Here is a 20,228-nt window from a genome sequence, read left to right on the forward strand (position 1 = left end):
GATTCTGGAGACAGAGCTTAGTTTCAGTAGTCATGTCAAAGCAGTAACTAAATCAGCATACTACCATCTCAAAACCATTGCAAGAATTAGATGTTTTGTTTCCAATCAAGACTTGGAGAAACTTGTCCATGCCTTTATCACCAGCAGGGTGGATTATTGTAATGGTCTCCTTACCGGCCTTCCCAAGAAGACCCTTAGACAGTAGCAGCTCATCCGGAACGCTGCTGCAGGATTCTGACTAGAACCAGAAAATCTGATCACATCACACCAGTCCTCAGATCCTTACACTGGCTTCCTGTAACATTTAGGATAGATTTTAAAGTACTTTTACTTGTTTATAAATCACTTAATGGCCTAGGACCTAAATACATTACAGATATGTTCACCAAATATAACCCTAACAGACCACTCAGATCGTTAGGATCGAGTCAGTTAGAAATACCAAGTGTTCACACAAAACAAGGGGAGTCAGCTTTTAGCTATTATGCTGCCCGCAGGTTGGAACCAGCTTCCAGAAGAGATCAGATGTGCTAAAACATTAGTCACATTTAAATCTAGACTCAAAACTCATCTGTTCAGCTGTGCATTTATTCAAAGAGCACTGTGCTACGTCCGAACTGACTGCACTATTTTATGTTTATCTTAAACTGTTTTATTTTTATTTTAAATTGTTTTATATTAGTTTTAATTAGTTTAAAGTTTTGCTGCAAACTGTTTTTATTTTTATTTTAAATGAAATTTAAAAGGTTTTTGTTAAAAAGTCTTATTGCTATTATCTTTTATTTCATTTCATGATTATTTTCTTTTCTTCTATGTAAAGCACTTTGAATTACCATTGTGTATGAAATGTGCTATACAAATAAGCTTGCCTTGCCTTGCCTAGCCTAAATCATCAAATGATTTATGTGGCAAAGAAATCTCATATTTTAGACTCTACTGCCCCCTGTTGGAGTTTAGTCATGCATAAGTTTGTGTGGCTCATTATCACACCTTATTATTTGCAATAATGAACAAACTCACTGTCACTGTTCGCACTACTAGTGTAAACTCACAATTTAATACAAATACAGTTAATGCTAGAAAAATGTGCACTTAGTGATCACCTATCAATTTATGTCTTTTATTCAGTCCAAAACACTTTGTCATGGAGTTTCCTGGACACGGCTATAAAGTTTGACTTCAGCAGCGCCGACAAATATGAGGTTACAGTCTTATGACATAATGATAACATAGTGTTTCAGTTGTAGATAGCCAGTGAACTGGAACTCATCATATTCTCTCTTTAAAAGCTTTTTTTTTTTTTGGTAAAAATGACACATGTAGTAAACTGTAAAGTTAAAGATAAGATACAGAGAGTTTACTGTTACTGTAATGATGCAACAAAAATTTGTTTGGTGGCTGTTAGACACCAGCAGCAATAAAAAAAAACAGCAACTTAAATAATAATAATAATAATAATAATAATAATAATAATAATAATAATAATAATAAACCCAGAAAATAACTGCACAAAATATACTAAAGAGTTAATAGTAAATACCTGACTATCAGGCATAGTGTTTATTTACCTTTTTACCCAAATAAACAAATCAAATCAACAAACCAAAGTAACAAAAAATAGATAGACTGTATATACATAGAAATCAGCTCACAATAACAGATATACAGTAATAAACAACTGACAAAAGGTTCAGATGTTGTGTTGTGACTTCATCCTTACACCAGGTCAGGTCTGGAGATTCAGAGTCTGTAAGATAATTTGACAAAATTGTCAGACACAAGCCACATGTATTCCATTCATACAGAAAGTCCCATCCATACCCCCTGCACACACCTTTTGAAAACATTTAACTCATTTTTACTGCTTTTACTTACAAAACTATATCAGCTAACATAACTAATATGATGATAATAAAATTCTAGGTCACTTCCTTTAAAATTATATCAATTATATGAAAGTCAAAACATTAACATTGTGATGTTTTAATCTTAACTATACCAAAGCACTGTTTAGTGTATTCTCCGTTAACAGGATGATTTGGGTGTTTAATTGCTACTGGAGCTTTATTTTTCTTTTCTTTTTTGTATCATATCATTTTAAAGTTCTTGGTTGCTGCTAGAATTCATCTGCTGGAAGCTGCTTGTGTCAGTGTGTCCAGGCACTATGGAGCTATGAAGCTTCTCTCCATACCTGTCCCACATCACTATCACTAATTCCATGTCCAGCTTCATTCTCTTCACTGATAATAACACCGTGCTTGATATAACTTTTAAAGACTGAGTGGGAATGTGGAACTTGTACATTGCAAGCACAATTATTAGGCACGAGCGTATCCTGAATTTATTGTTATTTCTATGCATATTTTCAAACTCCGAACTTAAATGCTAATTGGATTCAAACATTCTCAGGTGATATGTATTTATGTAATGAGGGGGTTGTTAGCACCCTACAGTATATCAAGGTGTGCATAATTATTAGGCAGTTTCTTTACCTGAGACAAAATGGTGTTTAACACTGTTGAATTGTAAAATGTCTTCCAGAGGGATGCAACACTTTTGAAATAGATACGCTATTGAGGGGTGATCACAGGACAATCAACTGTTTTGTTGAAGTCAACAGGACCACAAAATGTGTGAAGAAGAAAAGAGGCAAGTTAACCACAAAAGACCTGAGAAGAATTAAACATGACTCTACTAGGAACCTACTATCCTCTAATGCCACCATATTCCAGAACCACACTATCTGGAGTGTACAAGATGTTCAGTGCTTAAAGACATGGCCAAGGTAAGGAAACCTGAAATGTGACCACCACTGAACAAGACTCACAAGTAGAAACGTGAAGATTGGAGCAAAGAAATATTTCAGGAAAGATTAGGAGGAGGGCTATGGTTAAGAATCAACTAGTTGGACCTTTTGTGTTGAACATGTACTTAAAATCAACTCCCGAACCTACTGCCAGTTTTTAAAATAAACTCTCTTAGTGTAGCGGTAAAGTAAGAATTCTGCATTATTCAAGTAGAATATGATGTTAATTCAGGACAACACTCCATTACCTGCATCCAAGTACTCTATTGCTTGGCTGAAAGCAAAGGCCTTCCCAACAGATTTAAGACCAGGCTAGACTCCATGGATGAAAGACTCATGGCACTTACTGGAAAGAAGTACTCTTGCTTTTAAAGTTTTAAATATACAATTGAGATAGGAAAAAACTTTTTTCACTAGTGCACACTTATACTGTACTGTATATTCCCACTAAAAAGCCAAAACTCACTTTTCCTTTGTTAAACATTCAGGTTTGAGGTTTATTTATATTTTCAGCTGAATAAGGGGACCTGTATTTGTTCAACAATAAAATAAATCCTCTGAAATACACCTTGCCTAATAATTGTGCATCCAGTGTATATATAGTGTAAGAATTTTAAAAGGTAATATTTACTTTACTGTTCATGCTGTGAGTGGTCATTATGATTTGATCTCACTTGCTGAAGGTTGAGAAGATACAATTATTATTTTTTTATTTTTTGATGCCAAATAATGACTTGAGGGCAACATTACATATCAAGTATGACATTCCATAACATATTAAAAGTTGCACACATGACACACTTTATGGCTAGAAATTTGGTATTAATAGCAACCATGCTATTATATCTTATGGCTGGGAGATATTAGATTAAAAATATTTCCCTTATACACACTATTTATATCTTGTGTAAGCATTAATATATCAGTAACTCACCTCAACGTCTCCAGTGTGTACTTTTTATCCTCCTTTATTTCAGAGAGCAGCTTCACTCCCTGTTCTCCTAAATCATTACCGCGCAGATCGAGCTCTCTCAGGTGTGACTTTGTCCTCAGAGCTTCAGCAAGAGCAACACAGCCTTCTTCTGTAATGCTGCAGTTACGCAACCTGCAGGAGAAAAAGACATTGGACTTTGCTGCAGTATTAATAGAAAGGTTTAACACTTACTGTGGGTGTCAACATTTCATTCTGAGATTTCAGTTTCTCCCACATATGAGAGCCGAGTGTTTTATTTGTCAAATGAAACCCTTGAGGACAGGGTTTTACTTCAGTAGTCCATCACTGAAGACTAACAGAAGTTCATTTCCCCAGAGTATTACAGTACACATTACTAGCCTCTTCTCTCATTTTTTGGCAAACACTCACTATTTGCGCTACAGTCGCACACATTCTCGATGTGGTTAACATAATTAGCAAATGAAGGTCTTACCTAAGGACTTCCAGTATACAGTTTGGACTTTCCAATCCAGCAGAAAGCTGTATGACTCCTGAATCCCTCAGTTTATTATCACTCAGGTCTAGCTCTTTTACACACCGAGAACCTGAGCTGATAACTTTTGCCAGAACTTGTGCACTTTTCTTTGTGAGATTACAACCACACAGCCTGTGACAAAAAAATAAAGGGCCATGGGTATCAAAAACTACTTAGAAATAAAGTCACCAAACACCTGATTATAAATTACATTATACACCTCTTTATATACTGTATGGAGTAAGACTATTATTTGGCATCATTTTTCATAAATCATGCATGTTTTTTTCTGAATTCTCTAAATATAACCAACCCTTGAAAACCAACCAAAACAGTTAAAAACTGAACAGCTCTACTGGCATTTGGCCTCAAAAAGAATTCAGTCTACTTAAAAAACTAAAGCCTTTGTGGTGAAAAAAAATTGTGGCTGGACTCTACGAAATTAAAAACGTATTCATCCTATCATTACTGAACTACAACAAATGAACCACAATCACAGAAAAATCCAAACAAAACTTACAGAGCCTTTCTCGATACTGAGACAACTGGGGACAAGATCTTCAAACCTTCGTCTGATGCTGCAAACTTCTGCAGATTAAACTCTTCCAGCTCCTCCTCTGAGTTCAGCAGGACAAAAACCAGAGCTGACCATTGAACTGGAGAAAGTTTGACTCCATGTAGTTGATTATTTTTTGTTTTACTCAAAAATGTTTGAACTTCCTGTACCAGAGATTCGTCATTCAGTTCATTTAAACAATAGAACAGATTGATGGATTTGTCTAATGATGGATTCTTCCTGATCTTCTCCTTGATGTATGTGGTTATTTTCTCTTTTGTGTCACCATTTTCCCTCAGATATCTGCATCCTGTCTCTGTCAGTAGGTCTTGTAAGAGAACTGAATTGGACTCCAGTGAGAGACCCATAAGGAAGCGGAGGAAAAAGTCCAGGTGTCCATTCTTACTCTGTAAGGCCTTGTCTACTGCTGCCTTTAGAAGATCTAACAGCATTGCCTTGTTGGAGACGCCAAAGGTTTTAGGGATTTGTTGTTTTGAAAGATTTCCATTGACACATGAGAGAAAAGCATACACTGCAGCAAGATGCTCCTGAACACTTAGATGCACAAAGCTGTACACCTTTCCCAGATGTGAAGTGACTTCCTCAATAAAGATCTGAGTGCAAACTCCTGAGTACACTGTGGCCTCTCTGACATCAATGCCACACTCAGTGATGTCCTCCTCATAGAAGATCAGGTTTCCCTTCTCCAGCTGCTGAAATGCCAGCTTTCCCAGTTTTAGTACAATGTCTGCAATCTGTCCAGAATTCATTTCATGTCTTTGGTACTTTTGGGATCCACGTTTGAGCTGTAAGATCAGGAAATGTGTGAACATTTGAGTCAGCGTCTTGGGGACGTCTCCAGTTCCTGCTTCACTGAACATTCCCTCGAGAACAGTCGCTGTAATCCAACAGAAGACTGGCATGTGGCACATAATGTAAAGACTTCGTGATGACTTCAGGTGTGTGATGATTTTATTAGCCAGGGTTTGATCACTGATTCTTTTTCTGAAGCATTCGTCTTTTCGAGGGTCATTAAACCCTCGTATCTCTGTTACTCTGTTAATATAAACCGAAGGAATCTGATTGGTTGCTGCAGGTCGAGATGTTATCCAGAGGAATGCAGATGGAAGCAGATTCCCTTCAATAAGATTTGTTAACAGTACGTCTAGTGAAGCTGACTCTGTTAGATCTGTCAACATTTTGCTTTTTGTAAAATCTAATTTTAAACGAGACTCATCCAGTCCATCAAAGATGAACATGATTTTGTAATGATGATAGTCCACAGTTTGGTCTTTGGTTTCTGGAAAAAAACAATGAAGAAGCTCCAACACACTGAGATTTTGCTTCTTTTTAAAATTTAGCTCCCTAAAGTTAAATGGAAAAATGAAATCCAAATCTTGATTTGCTTTTCCTTCAGCCCAGTCCAGAACAAACTTCTGCACAGATACTGATTTCCCAATTGCAGCAATGCCTTCTGTTAACACAGTTCTGATGGGTTTCTCATCTCCAGGTAAGGGTAGAAATATGTCATTATAGCTGATTGACTCATCTGTTCTTAGTCTCCTACATGCCTTTTCAATATTTCTGACCTCATGCTCATCACTGATGTGTTTGTTTTCACAAGATATGATGTGAAGGTCTGTGTAAATGTCATTTGGAAGTCTTGGCCTGCCATGCAGAGGCATTCCTTCATTAATTGTCCGGAATTTATTCTGCAGTTTAGATTTAAATTCTTGCTTGCACACAAGATCTGGTTCTAAAACACAAAGAAAGTAATACAAAATTTTGCTTTTGTTTGTGTTTTAAGATTTCCCATAGGTAATGAAATTACATTACACCCATGATATGATTAATCAAAAACTACAAATCCGAGGTAATTTTTTTTTGTACAAGCTTAATGTTCTGTACCTCACCTCTGATACTGCTCTGATGCTCTTTGTTTTCCATCACTCTAACACTGCATGATGTATATCCTGGTTGCACATGCTAAAGAGAAATTCTTAATCAAAAAACTAATTAACTAACTAATGCATTAATTAACTAATTTTTAATGTAATCATTAATAACATCAATGAAGACATATAAATATTTGGGGCATTATAGGATCAGTATAGGATCTGACTGAGACACTGGTTATAATAAAAAAAACTTTCGTTTTTCCCGACCCTATGCTGAGGAGCAGGTGATCCTCTCATTGTTCTAACAAGGTAATATAAAAAGAACGAATGCTTGTGACAATAACTTCTCTTCCTTGAAGGAGAGTTGTGAGGTACACATACTGTATGGGATATCACGCACTCTTGTGTCCTGATACTTTTATTCACGCCGTAAGTGAGGACAAGTATGCTTGACATTACTATGCGATACAGACAGCGTCCCCTCTAATAAACCCATCGGCGAAAGATGAGCACTGATGACACTCCTGTAGAAAAGAAAAACCTCGACCATGGAGCACTAAAATGCGAGAACATTATGTTCCTAATAACACTGCTCAAAAAACCTTCACTTTTAAGCATAAAAACCACTAGTGGATAAGGCCTGAGCATTTTGCAACATTGTGACTATATTTGGAGGAAGACCCTTAGCTATAAAATTTAATATCTCAACAGGTAAGCATGCAAACTCAACAGATCAGGATGCATTTGAACCAGATGTAGGAATGAAAATTGCTGACATGGAGTCAGCAAACTTTCCTGTTTCTCTAAGAAACACAGAACATAAATGTAAGACAGAACAAGTGCTGTTTACCTCTCTGCCTCCTCTCTAAAGTTTGCTATTAGAGCCCAGTCATCTAGATAGACCAATATGTGAAGGTCTTTCTACTGAAGACACAATTTGGAACTAACCACAAACCGAACAGCAGCACTAGGTATACGTAGGCTATGCCCACAATGTGACCCCTCTCTTTGGAACAATAAAATAAAGGCTGTGCCAACCTGAGTTGGCTTCCGAACATGGAACCACTTGTATCACTCTCTTGCTTGGAAGATTTTTATCTTTTGCCGTAGCAATCTGCTGTTAAGTTCAGGTGGAAAAAATGATTCCTAACCAGAAATATTCACAATCTGAGATCTGGAATGTGGCCTCCATTACTCCTGGGAAGTTGAACATTTAGCAATTGTTCAAAAAATTGTATCTAAGAAATTGCCCCCAAGAATCGATAAGTTCCTAAATGAGATGTTTGAGATGTTCCATGGGGGACGGAGCTTTAAGTTCTGCTGCACCTCGCCTGAGGAAATCCCTCCCAAACTCCCTTACAGTAATTCTTCAGTTTCCGTCTCTTTTAAAATCAAGCCTAAAAACTCGCCTGTTTACTAAAGTTTTTAGTTAGTTTTTTTACTTTTTCAGCCCTCTTAGCCATATCTGTTTGGTAAGTACTATAAGATTGTGTCCCTATGAAAAGTGTTCTATAAATAAAATGCATACTACTACTACGGATAATAATAATAGCACCATATACTGTACAGTACCTGATCCTGGAAATCAGCATCCAGCCCCATGGACGTATTTGTTATGCCATGTTTGTCTCTTAAAAAAAGACAATATTAATCTGATGTTAAGTAAGGAATAAAACAGCTTGTCAGTGGTGTGATAAACTGGATTTATAGTTACCACCCAGAAACTGACTGGTCCTCAAAAATAATCAATGATCACAATTTTAATATCCATATTAGGTGATTAATTTAATTTAGTGTGAGATAAATATATACTGCCTGACCAAAAAGTCACACAATCTAATATTTCATTGGCCCCCTGTCAGTATAAAAAAGAATCACCACCTTTTATCATATTATGTTGCTTGGCAGCCTGAAATGAAGATAAACAGTTTATCCAGCTCTATTTACTCCAACACCAACATGTCAGGAAAAAAAACTGAATCACTGTCAGAAGATCTCCCGGATAAAGTCGTGCACAGCTACAAATCAGGAGACGAATACAAAAAATAAAGGCTTTGTCATTGCCTAGAAGCACAGTGAAGTCTATCATTAAGCAGTGGAAGGTATTTGGAGCAACACAGACCCTCCCTGGATCAGGGTGTCACTCCAAACGGGATAAAAGAGCCAGGTATAAACTGATCAGAGACGCTAGCAAGAGACCAATAGCAGTTTTAAAGCAGTGGCAGGAATTTATGACAAAGATTGTTCACTGTGTGCATGTGACAACAATATCACAAATTATTCACAAATGTGGCTTGTATGGGAGGGTTGCAAGACGAAAGCCACTCCTCAAGAAATGCCACATGTCACATTTGACCACAACACCATTGGATATGTATAGATAAAAATCTGCCGCCATCTGCCAGAAAGGTGTCAATGGGAAGAAGGTTTACCTTCCAACATGACAATGACTTAAAGCACACAGCAAAACTGACCACAAAGTGGTTGAAGGAGAAAAAAGGTGACTGTCCATGCATGGCCTAGTCAAAGCCATGACTTTAACCCCACTGAAAATCTGTGGAAAGACTTGAAGATTGCAGTCCACAAACGGTCACTGTCACATTTAACTTAACTTGAGCAGTTCTGCAAAGAAGAGTGGGCAAATATTGCAAAGTCTAGATGTGCAAATGGGTGATTCTTTTCTATACCAAGTGTGTGTGTGTGTGTGTGTGTGTGTGTACACAGTACAGTATATAATACAAAAGAAAGGGAAAAACAATACAATAGGTACACTTTCAATCAAATTGCACCAGGTAATAATTATATATACAAATAGAGATTAAACTTTTTTCTTTTTTTTGTAATATAATTTATGTTCTAAAATCAGAAATAAAGTAAAATAAAGTTGCAATAAAAATTTTATCATTCATTAGCTTTTCCTTACCTGTCCTGCAGCACTGTTGGTGCACCCAGTGACTGATCGCTCTTCATAGACACCAAACAATGTTTAGGTGATGCAAAATTCTTCTGATTAATAACCCTTTCACATACATCAGTTTGAAATTAGTTAGTAAAAAAAAAAAAAAAAAAAGCCAATAATCTGGACACATTCCACACTCACATTAGATTTATCTCAGTGTGTCCTACATTCTTATTCCTACATAATTAAACTCTTTTTTTTTCACTTCTTAAATTTTTTTTTTTTTAATCACATGATTGACTTATGGTGTAAATACTGTTAGAACTGTTCACAAGACATTCCTTACCTTTCTTTTTCTGTCTGTTGAAACACTATTGTTGCGTTCATTGACTTGTCACTCCGCATAGACACAATGCTGGGTACAGGTGTGTGAGATTTTTCTTTCTGATATCTAATTAAAAACAATTCCTACATAATTATTTTTTTTTTACTTGTTTTTAAAAAATCTTCTTAAAATCCCATTATTAACTTAATTAAGTTGTAAGCATTGTTAACATGGTTCACTGGACATTCTTTACCTTTCTTTCTCTGTCTGTTGAAACACTATAGTTGCGTTCATTGACTTGTCACTCCGCATAGACACATTGCTGGGTGCAGGAGACTGAGATCTTTTGTTCTGATATCTAATTCAAAAACAATATCAGGGTATTCATTACAAAGCAGGTTTAGTGCATTAAAATAGGATTAAATCTAACAACACTTTTGATATTGAATGGTCCTTACATTTAAGGTTTAGTGTGAGAGTTTCTGTGGGTTGCAGAAAACTGGATTTACAGAGCCAGATACTTATTAAACTGTTTCAGTGTCAGATTCCTCAGCTTAAACAAGCTGAGCTACTTGATCTTGGCTATGACATCATTCAGTTTAAAAATAGCACATCTGCGGTAAGTACACATACCAAGATAGATCATTTCAGAAATTTTTTCACCTTTAATGTCAGGACGCTGGGCTGCTGCATGATGATTGGAGGAGCTGTTTAAAGGGTGGAACCCCTTTTTAAAATGACAACATGTCTTAAGTATACATCAGCGCTACAGAGGTTCGAGTTCAGTCCCATGCGGATTTGCAGTTGAAGTGGTGCGAAGAACTGCTGCACTCTGTATTGTTAGCTAGTGATATAAACCATTTTTGTTCGTACAAATTATTCTTTAAATAATAAAAAAAAACATATTATAGCGTTCTTGACTTTGCTCCTTGTTTCAGCATTGTAAAGTTAGTTCGATCATATAATTAAAGTAGCTCGTGGAGGGGGAAACTAGCCAGCTAGCAAGCTGTGCATAATGGCAGACGCAGACGGGGCAAATATTGTTGACCTGCTTTTGGCAAAACCATTTAGTAGTCTTCCTTACGAGGAGAGAGAAATATGAGCTTCCCCTGTTTCAAAAGCTAGCAGCCGCCACTGGTGTACACCCTTATATAACTGGGGATGTGTTGTTCAGAATTAAGCAATGACATTCAAACTTATGTTAAATAGGAGTCAGTACACACCTGCCATCATTTAAAATGCCTCTGATTAACCCCAAATTAAATTCAGCTGTTGTAGTAGGCTTTTCCTGACATCTTGGGTGCATCTTACAGCAAAAGCCATGGTTCACAGAGAGCTCTCATTGGTATCAGCCAGGAGAAGACTACAAAAGAATTTCCAAGGCAATAGATATACCATGGAACACAATGAAGACGGTCATCATTAAGTGGAGAAAATATGGTGCAGCAGTGACATTGCCAAGAACTGGCTGTCGCTCCAAAACCGATAAAACAACAAGAAGAAAACTGGTCATGGAGACTGCCAAGAGGAGGTGCAGGAATTTCTGGTGGTACTGGCTGTGTAGTACATGTGACAACAATCTCCTGAATTCCTTATTTGTCTGGATTATCAGGTAGGGCGAAGAAAAACACCCAAGTCTGGCTTAACATTTGCAAAAACAAATCTGTCTCCCAAAAACATGTGGGAAAATGTTATCGTCTACTGAAACCAAGGTTTGAACTTTTTGGCCATAATTCCATAAGGTATGTTTGGCACAAAAACAACACCGCACATGACAAAAAGAACACTGTATCCACAATGAAGCGTGGTGGTGGCAGCATATGCTTAGGGGCTGTTTTTCTTCAGCTGGAACTGGGGCCTTAGTCAAGGTGGAGGAACTTGTAAACAGTTCCAAATACAGTGGAATCATGGATTACAAGTAACCCGGTTTGCGAGCGCTCCGCAAGATAAGCAAAGTTTTTAAATACATTTTGTCTTGATAAAGCGAGTCTTGATATATGTGCTGCTTGTTTTAACGGCAAGAGTAATGCGATCACAACTGAGCCAATGTTTTTTCTCTAAAGCATCTTTTATTTTGTGTTTGTATGTGTGTGTGCTTGTGTGGTGGTGTGTGTGTGTGCTTGCGCAGAGATGTGTGTGTGCTAGTGCTTGTGCTACACAGCAGCCCCCTTCCTCCTCTCCTCTCTCTGATTTCAATCACTACAGCCATAATTCTATCAAAATGTAAAGTGCAGGTTAATTTGTTTTATTTTAAATTAAGATTGATATTAATGATATTAATATTTTTGGGTTATGGAACGAATCGTTAGAAAGATTTGGAGCATTTTTGCAAAGAAGAATGAGCAAATATTGCCAAGTCAAGATGTGCCATGCTGATAGAAAAAAAATCAAAAAGTGCTTCAACAAAGTATTAATTTAGGGGTGTACATATTTAGTTAACCACATAATTTTATTTTTTTATTTTTAGTCTTTAAAAATATTTCAGTTTATTTTTTTATTGAGTTGTACAGGTAAAAGGTCACATTAAAGGTGGAAAAAGTTCTGAAATAACTGATCTTGGTCTTAATATTGGTAAAACTTTTACAGTTTTCAAGAGTGTTAAAGATGCATATGTATAAGCATGTACAATCTCAAATAAAGATTTTTTTAAATCATGTTAAAACATTAATTAAAATTGATTAAATGAATGGGGAAAATTCTGCAGCACTAGTTAAAGCTCGACAGTATTTCCTTAAATCACAGCGAGCACCGAGCTCCTGTACACACTTTGTGTAAAATATCACCACTGCCATAATGGACAAGTCAGGAGCGAAATCACTGTTGTATACCTAATGAATTAGTTATAGTACTGGTTATGATACTTCACTTGTCTTACCTCTTATATTTATCACCATCTTTATTAGGGGAACTCATTTTCACAGGTCTGTGGTGTGTTTCCTTCATGGAATGTGCTCCAGAAATAAATGCAGACCTGCAATCACACAACCGCACTCGATAAATGAATCATAACAAAGTAGAAATCAAGACATGTTTAAACTTACAGTCTTTAAATGTTTGATTCTAAATCATACAAAATCCACTTCCCTTTGTCTACATGTAAACAATTGGTGTACCAAATTCAGTAACCAATTTACTCTAATTTATTGTAACTCTTGTCAAGAGAGTTCTGCTGACGTGATCTGCTGGTGTCACAATTTTTTACAACTATTTTCCTGAAAATTCCACACTTTTCTCTTTAACTGGGAGGAGACAATATATTGCACACACTGTTGCCAATTTGGTTAGCCTAATCTGCATGTCTTTGTACTGTGGGAGGAAACCAGAGAACCCAGAGGAAACCCACCAAGCACATGCGCACAGAGATGGGAATCAAACCTGAACCCTGAAGGTGCAAGATAATAGTACTAATCACTAGGGCCACCTTGCTGCCTCAGTAATTTATTATTATTTTATTATTAAGTAATTAACAGTAAATAAGCAGTCTGGCCTTCTGTGGGCTGTTGAAAAAAGAAAGATCAAGGTGAACTGACTGGATAGTCAGGTTAGGGTTCTGTCGCTCCCTCAGTTGAGTTTAGTTAAAATGGGCTTCACTGGCAGATGGCTGGTTCATGGCCACCATAAGAAATAATATTGCCAAAGTGTGTAAATAAACAAAACAACAGTAACAGCAGAATTTATCAATATAAAAGGAGAAGAACAAAAGCATTGTTTAGGGACAGAATAATAAGAAACATCAGATTCAGAGGTTAGCAGTGCTCATGGTGCATACAGTACAGCTATGCCATGTTAGTATAAGCAGGGATTGTGCAATCTCTCTCTCTCGTGTGTGTGTGTGTGGGAGAGAGCATGGGTGTGTGGGATAATACAATGGTAGCTATAAATGTTAAAACAACATATGCATTTTATTATAGTTGTCCCTGTGCACAAAGTGCACGAACAAGAATACTTGTTTGCTTCAGAATACTCGTTTTGTTCGTCAGGTTTGACGACTTTCAGGCTGCAAATCAAATGATAAATTTCCTCATTTCCTCATTCTTCCTGAAAAGTGAATAATGTTTACTACCAACACCAACACAAAATGCCCGTGCAGTACCAAGAAATGAATGATTTCTGATTCTGAAGTGCACAAGTTATAAATATTCCAATACTCTAATATTCTTAACACATTTACGACAATTTTAAACCATGATGTCATTTTATATTATTCAGCATATCCCCGCCTCCAGCTTCCTGAACAAACATATTATTATATTATTTATATTCATTTGTCATTTTTATTTTTTATTGTACAGGTGTATCTGATTATAAATTTAATGTAGAGTAACATACAGTTAAAACATTTAATTTTACAGAAATTTGTCAAGAAATTGTCTGAGTAGAAATTTCTACACCATGTGTTTAAAACCAAAGAAAATACAGCAGAACTGTAAAAGCAATCCCAGTTACCTCTCTCTCACTCACATATAATTTTCTTGTGTTTTGCAGGGGATTTTCTAGCTTTGTTTGTACGTGTTTGCTGGAAAACCACCCCTACACCCGACACACACACACACACACACACACACACAGAACGACTACAGAACACAAAACAAAAAAAACACCTTTATCATTCATTCCAGCTCGGTTTTATGTTGTTTATCCAGTTAGAAAAAAACAGTTTAATGTAGCGGAGAGTAAAATCCATCAGTAAAACCTACAGTATGAAACCAGAGACACTTACTTTCTTTGTTCTGCTCAGTGATCTCCGCAACAGGAACCTGTGTGTTTAGTTTCAGTTTAATAGCTTTTTGTTCGACCGTGGTGTAGTTTTGTTTATACAGTAACCAGCCCGAGCTTTATATATTTGTTTTGCACAATTTTGTAACAGGTTTCCCTGATCGATCCTAAAATTACACAATTATAATTAGTTTACTTAATATAATATACTTCCAAAATTATAAACAAAATCTACACATATTTTTACATTCATTTGGAGGAATAAAATAAATATAGGGCTATATAAATTAAAATGTGATGTTAATATACATCTGATATTTTATATTAATATTGTGACGGGGGCGGGGTTTCGCTTGGGAACCATCATGCTTTGCGGGGGGGGGGGCTGTTATGTGTTCACCCTGTTGGGGAAGGGTGTTTGGTTTGGTGGCTTCAGCCAGGATATGTGTGATGTGTGTGTGTTGTTATGCTGCTGGTTACCTTGTGTGAGTCAATAAAATACTCCCAGCCATTTGCATTGGGCAGCAAATTAATAACTCGTCTCTCCACCATCCTTTCGGGCGTAAAAACGCCACAATTGGTGTCAGAAGTGGGATGGAGAGTCGCGAGTTAGAGCGCACCCCGGAGGAAATCCGGAGGATCCAAAGAGGCCGCCGAGTGGCGGAGCAGCTGAGGAGGAAGACCCTCCCTGACGGGGCCAGCGCGGGCAAGGAGCGGCGACCGGAGCGGAGCGGCGCGTTCCAGGTTCCAGCATTAGACCTCGGAGCGGATTCCTCCAGTGACATGGCGCCGACGCCGGAGCAAGCTACAGCTCCGTGTTCCGTCCGCCAGCGAAGCGACCTGCAGCTACGCCTGCCGGCCTACAACGGCGCCGGCGACCCCCACGCGTTCATCGCCCAGGTAGAGCTAGCCGCCAAATTCGCGGGCTGGTCCCCGGCGGAAACAGCTGTCCGGGTGGCTCTCTCGTTGGAGGGTGACGCGCTGCGGGCGTTGCAAGATCTCCGGGCTGATGAGCGGGGGGATTGGGTGAAGCTGCAGCAGTCGCTCTGTTTCCGCTTCGGCGCAGGGGATCGTAACGAGGCCGCGGGCGAGGAGTTGGCAACCCGCGTGCGGAGCGCCTCTGAGCCACTAGGGGCGTTCGCCATGGACCTGCGATCTCTCGCGCGCCAGGGCTATCCGGATTTCGGACACGGCCAGCAGGAGGAGCTAGCTCGTCGCGCGTTCCTTCGGGGAGTCCGGCCGTACCGGCTTCGCGAGCACCTCCGGTTAGCGGCACCGGCGTCCCTGTCCGAGGCGCTGCGTGAGGCCGAGCGCGCCGAGCCCATCTTGGGGGAACACCGCGGCGAGCGAGCCGAGCGATCTTCGGTGGCTCGCGGCCGCTGGGTAGGTGAACCTAGCCGGGGACAGGGCTACCCGTCACGGCTGGGCCTCGACCCAGCCTCCGAGTTTCCGCGACGACGCCGAGGCCAGGGACCGCCAGACCACCGCTGCAACGTTCTCCGGCCGGAGGACAGCGTACCCCAGCAGCCGTTAAACTAGCTTCGGGGGGCGCCGAGGGGAAACCGCCTCCCACAGCCATCTTTGTTTCCCCAACTGCCGGATTTAACTTCCGGTCGGGACGTGTCGGAAATCGCGCCGGGGTCTATGTGGACTGCGGCCTGGACAACGTTTCGCTGCGGGCGCTCGTGGACACCGGCTCTACAGTTTCGCTGCTGCGCGGGGGATTGTTGGAGCATGGAGAGCGCGGTCGTGTGCTGCCGGACCCGGCCGTGAACATTCGCACCGTGTCGGGGAGTTATCTGAGGATACGGGCCTGTCGCACAGTGCGAATACAAGTAGGTGCAATCATTCTTTTTCACCCATTCTTTGTGGCGGATATAGAGGATGATTGTATCTTGGGATTAGACATTTTGGAAAGGTGGGGTGCGGTACTAAATCTCGCGGACGGGACTCTGCGTGGTAGTTTCGGCTTAGCTAGGTTGCTAGTGCCCAAAGCGCAGCCGGACGGGTTAGTAGCACGCACCAAGGGGGCGGAACTTCCGGTGGACGCGCCGTGTAAACATCCGGTAGCTGTCCGAGCGAGAATAATGGCCGAGCTGATGCAGCGTAGCAGTGTGGGGCTAAATCAGACGCAGACCGACGCTGTGAAGTCCCTTTTGCACGAGTTCGCAGATATTTTCGCAGTGGATGAGCGCGAGTGCACGCATACCGATCTGGTGCAGCACCACATCGATACAGGTAACGCAGCTCCTGTTCGGTTACATCCGAGACGCCTCCCGTTAGCTAAACGAGCTATAGCCGAGCAGCAGCTGCGTGAGATGGCCGACTCGGGCGTCATAGAGCCAGCATCCGGACCGTGGTCTTCACCCGTTGTACTCGTGCGTAAAAAGGACGAATCGTGGCGGTTTTGTGTGGACTACCGGCGGTTAAACGAGGTGACGCGTAAAGATTCTTATCCGTTGCCGCGAATAGATGATGCGTTGGAACACGTTGCGGGCTCGGCGTGGTTTAGCTCGTTGGATTTGCGTAGCGGGTACTGGCAAGTAGAGCTCGCCCCGGAAGCACGACCCAAAACCGCGTTTTCTATCGGACAAGGGCTATGGCAATTTCGGCGCATGCCGTTCGGCCTCTGCAACGCTCCCGCTACGTTCGAACGGTTGATGGAGAGAGTATTGGCCGAGATCCCTCGCAACCGTTGTGTCGTCTACTTAGACGATTTATTGGTGCACGGCAAGGATTTTGCGGTCGCGCTAGCTAACCTACGGGAGGTGTTTCTAGCTATCCGGCGGGCGAATTTGCGGCTCAATCCCAAAAAGTGCCAGTTGTTACGGCAAGAAACTGTCTTTCTGGGACACGTCATTAGCGCTCGAGGGATTGCCACCGATCCAGCCAAAATTGCCGCGGTACGGAATTGGCCTGAGCCGTCAAATGTGTCGCAGCTGCGCACTTTTCTCGGGTTAGCGTCGTACTATCGCCGGTTCGTGAGGGACTTTGCTACGATTGCCAGCCCGCTGCACGCGCTCACGAGAAAGAACCAGCCGTTTCGCTGGGACAGGGAGCACGCGCGTGCGTTTACTCGGTTACGGGAAGCTCTGGTTACGTCGCCCGTTCTCGAGTATCCTGATATAGCTCGTACGTTTATTCTCGACACGGACGCGAGCGATGTAGGGCTGGGAGCCGTCCTGTCTCAGGTTGCCGGGGGCGAAGAGCGTGTTGTCGCTTACTTCAGCCGCGCGTTGTCTGGACCGGAGAAGAATTACTGCGTCACGCGGCGCGAGCTGCTAGCGGTCGTCGCGGCTCTAAAACATTTTAGGCCATATTTATACGGGCAATCCTTCTCGCTGCGGACCGATCACGCTTCGCTGGTGTGGCTACTTAGTTTTAAAGAGCCCGAGGGGCAGTTGGCGCGCTGGTTAGAGCGGTTGCAGGACTATGACTTTACCGTCCAGCACCGAGCTGGGAAACTGCATGGTAACGCGGACGCTTTATCCCGCCGGCCGTGTAGCAAGGAGCGTTGTCGACACTGCGAGCGGGCTGAAGAGCGTGTGGGTGGTCACGACAGCGAACACACCCCGACCCCCGTGAACCAGAACATTCTCCCTGCGCAGTCTTCCGAAGCCCCCGTCGGTAATCGGCCGTCCGAGCCGGCGTGCAGCCGAGTCACTGCGGCACCTAAACCATCGCCGGTGGTCGTTTCGCCTGTGCCACAGATGGACTGCGAGCAGCTAATGGTCGAACAGGAGAAGGACCCGGCGCTGCAGCGGGTATTAGGTTGGGTTAACGCGGGCCAGAGACCGGATTATGCCGCCATTGCCCACCTGGGTCCAGAAGAAAAAGCTCTCCACTCGCAGTTTCCCCGACTAGCGTTGCGGGGGGGCTTACTCTACCGCCAGTGGGAACGGCCGTGTGGCGCTGGCGAATCTTTTCAGCTGCTGGTGCCGCGGACTTTGCGGGCATGTGTGCTGGGGATGGTTCATGGGCACGCAGGTTCGGGACACTTTGGGGTAACTAAGACACTGCGGCGGTTGCGTGCTCGGTTCTACTGGCCGGGTTGTCATACTGACAGCGAACTTTTTGTTCACAGATGCGATGTCTGCACGGCAAAGAAGGGCCCTACCCAGCGCTCACGAGCACCCTTGCAAGACTTTCGGGTGGGGGCGCCCATGGAACGTATGGGCGTGGACATTCTGGGGCCGTTTCCCGTCTCTGATCGCGGGAATCGTTACGTGCTGGTGGCCATGGATTATTTTACGAAGTGGCCGGAGGCGTTCGCTGTTCCAGATCAGAGCGCTTCCACCACGGCTCGAGTGCTGGTGGACGAGGTGTTCAGTCGATTCGGCGTCCCGGAGCAGTTGCACAGCGATCAGGGGCGTAACTTCGAGGCGGAGGTGTTTGCGGCGGTGTGCGAGCGCCTCGGAGTAAAAAAGACCCGCACCACGCCCCTGCATCCACAAAGTGACGGCCTCGTGGAACGGTTCAACCGAACACTCACCACCCAACTCGCCGTGCTTACCAGCGACCGGCAAAAAGATTGGGACGAGCATTTGCCTCTCGTGCTTTGGGCGTATCGTACAGCGGTGCAGGAGTCCTCGCAGCTGACGCCAGCTGCGTTGATGTTCGGTCGCGAGTTACGCACGCCTGTGGATCTAGTGTTCGGGTCCCCCCCACAAGTGGATTTACCCACGAAACCAGGTGTGGAGTATTTTTGTTTATTAAAAGACAAACTGTTCCGTGTCCACGAACTGGCGCGTAGACACTTGGCGGACGCCGGGGTTAAGCAGCGCCGTGTGTACGATACGCACAGCCGGGGGCGAGACTTTGCTGCTGGGGAGCAAGTTTGGGTGTATTCCCCCGGAAGGAAAAGGGGGCTCTCACCTAAGCTTATGTCGCACTGGGTGGGCCCCTGCACGGTCGTCGCACAGCTCTCTGACGTGGTCTACCGGGTGCGGTTGGCGGGGCGGTCGCGACTGGTCGTGCTCCACCGGGATCGTCTGGCTCCTTATCAGCCCCACGCCAGGGCATCGTCGAATGCTGTGGAGGCCAGTCCGCCTCAGGAGGAGGGCGACGGGCCCTCTTCCTCCGCAACCAGACTCCGGCGTTCCCAACGCCGGCGCCGACCACCGTCACGTCTGTTGGACTGAGCCATGGTGACCGGGGACGGTCACAGCTCGGGTGGGGGCAGTGTGACGGGGGCGGGGTTTCGCTTGGGAACCATCATGCTTTGCGGGGGGGGGCTGTTATGTGTTCACCCTGTTGGGGAAGGGTGTTTGGTTTGGTGGCTTCAGCCAGGATATGTGTGATGTGTGTGTGTTGTTATGCTGCTGGTTACCTTGTGTGAGTCAATAAAATACTCCCAGCCATTTGCATTGGGCAGCAAATTAATAACTCGTCTCTCCACCATCCTTTCGGGCGTAAAAACGCCACAATATATTGATTCAGATCAATTATTCTATTCTATTCTATTCTATTCTATTCTATTCTATTCTATTAATATTTTAAATAATCTGTGTCTGTAGTATAATCCTACATTGTAGACAGCTGTTGCAGCACGAGGTGTAG

At 42.3% G+C, this 20,228-nt stretch overlaps 1 protein-coding gene across 3 annotated transcripts in view; it reads right to left on the reverse strand.

Moving 5' to 3' along the window:
- Positions 1-1,538: 1,538 nt before the first annotated feature.
- Positions 1,539-20,228, reverse strand: part of LOC128527607 (NLR family CARD domain-containing protein 3-like) — a 96,469-nt gene continuing 77,779 nt past the window's right edge. The window contains exons 1-10 of one of the 3 annotated variants that reach the window (XM_053500072.1): positions 10,617-10,684; positions 10,207-10,311; positions 9,975-10,079; positions 9,653-9,748; positions 8,302-8,359; positions 6,745-6,817; positions 4,796-6,587; positions 4,234-4,407; positions 3,741-3,911; positions 1,539-1,747 (exon numbers count right to left, since the gene is read on the reverse strand). In XM_053500072.1, the coding sequence (XP_053356047.1) occupies positions 1,741-1,747; positions 3,741-3,911; positions 4,234-4,407; positions 4,796-6,587; positions 6,745-6,817; positions 8,302-8,359; positions 9,653-9,748; positions 9,975-10,079; positions 10,207-10,265 (2,535 nt within the window). In that variant the 5' untranslated portion in view covers positions 10,266-10,311; positions 10,617-10,684 and the 3' untranslated portion in view covers positions 1,539-1,740. Of the gene's footprint in view, positions 1,748-3,740; positions 3,912-4,233; positions 4,408-4,795; positions 6,588-6,744; positions 6,818-8,301; positions 8,360-9,652; positions 9,749-9,974; positions 10,080-10,206; positions 10,312-10,616; positions 10,685-20,228 lie in introns of those variants that run through there. The other 2 variants (XM_053500073.1, XM_053500071.1) reach the window with 2 other exon arrangements.

This window comes from Clarias gariepinus, chromosome 7, assembly GCF_024256425.1.
Source record: "Clarias gariepinus isolate MV-2021 ecotype Netherlands chromosome 7, CGAR_prim_01v2, whole genome shotgun sequence".
Classification (NCBI taxonomy): Eukaryota; Metazoa; Chordata; class Actinopteri; order Siluriformes; family Clariidae; genus Clarias; species Clarias gariepinus.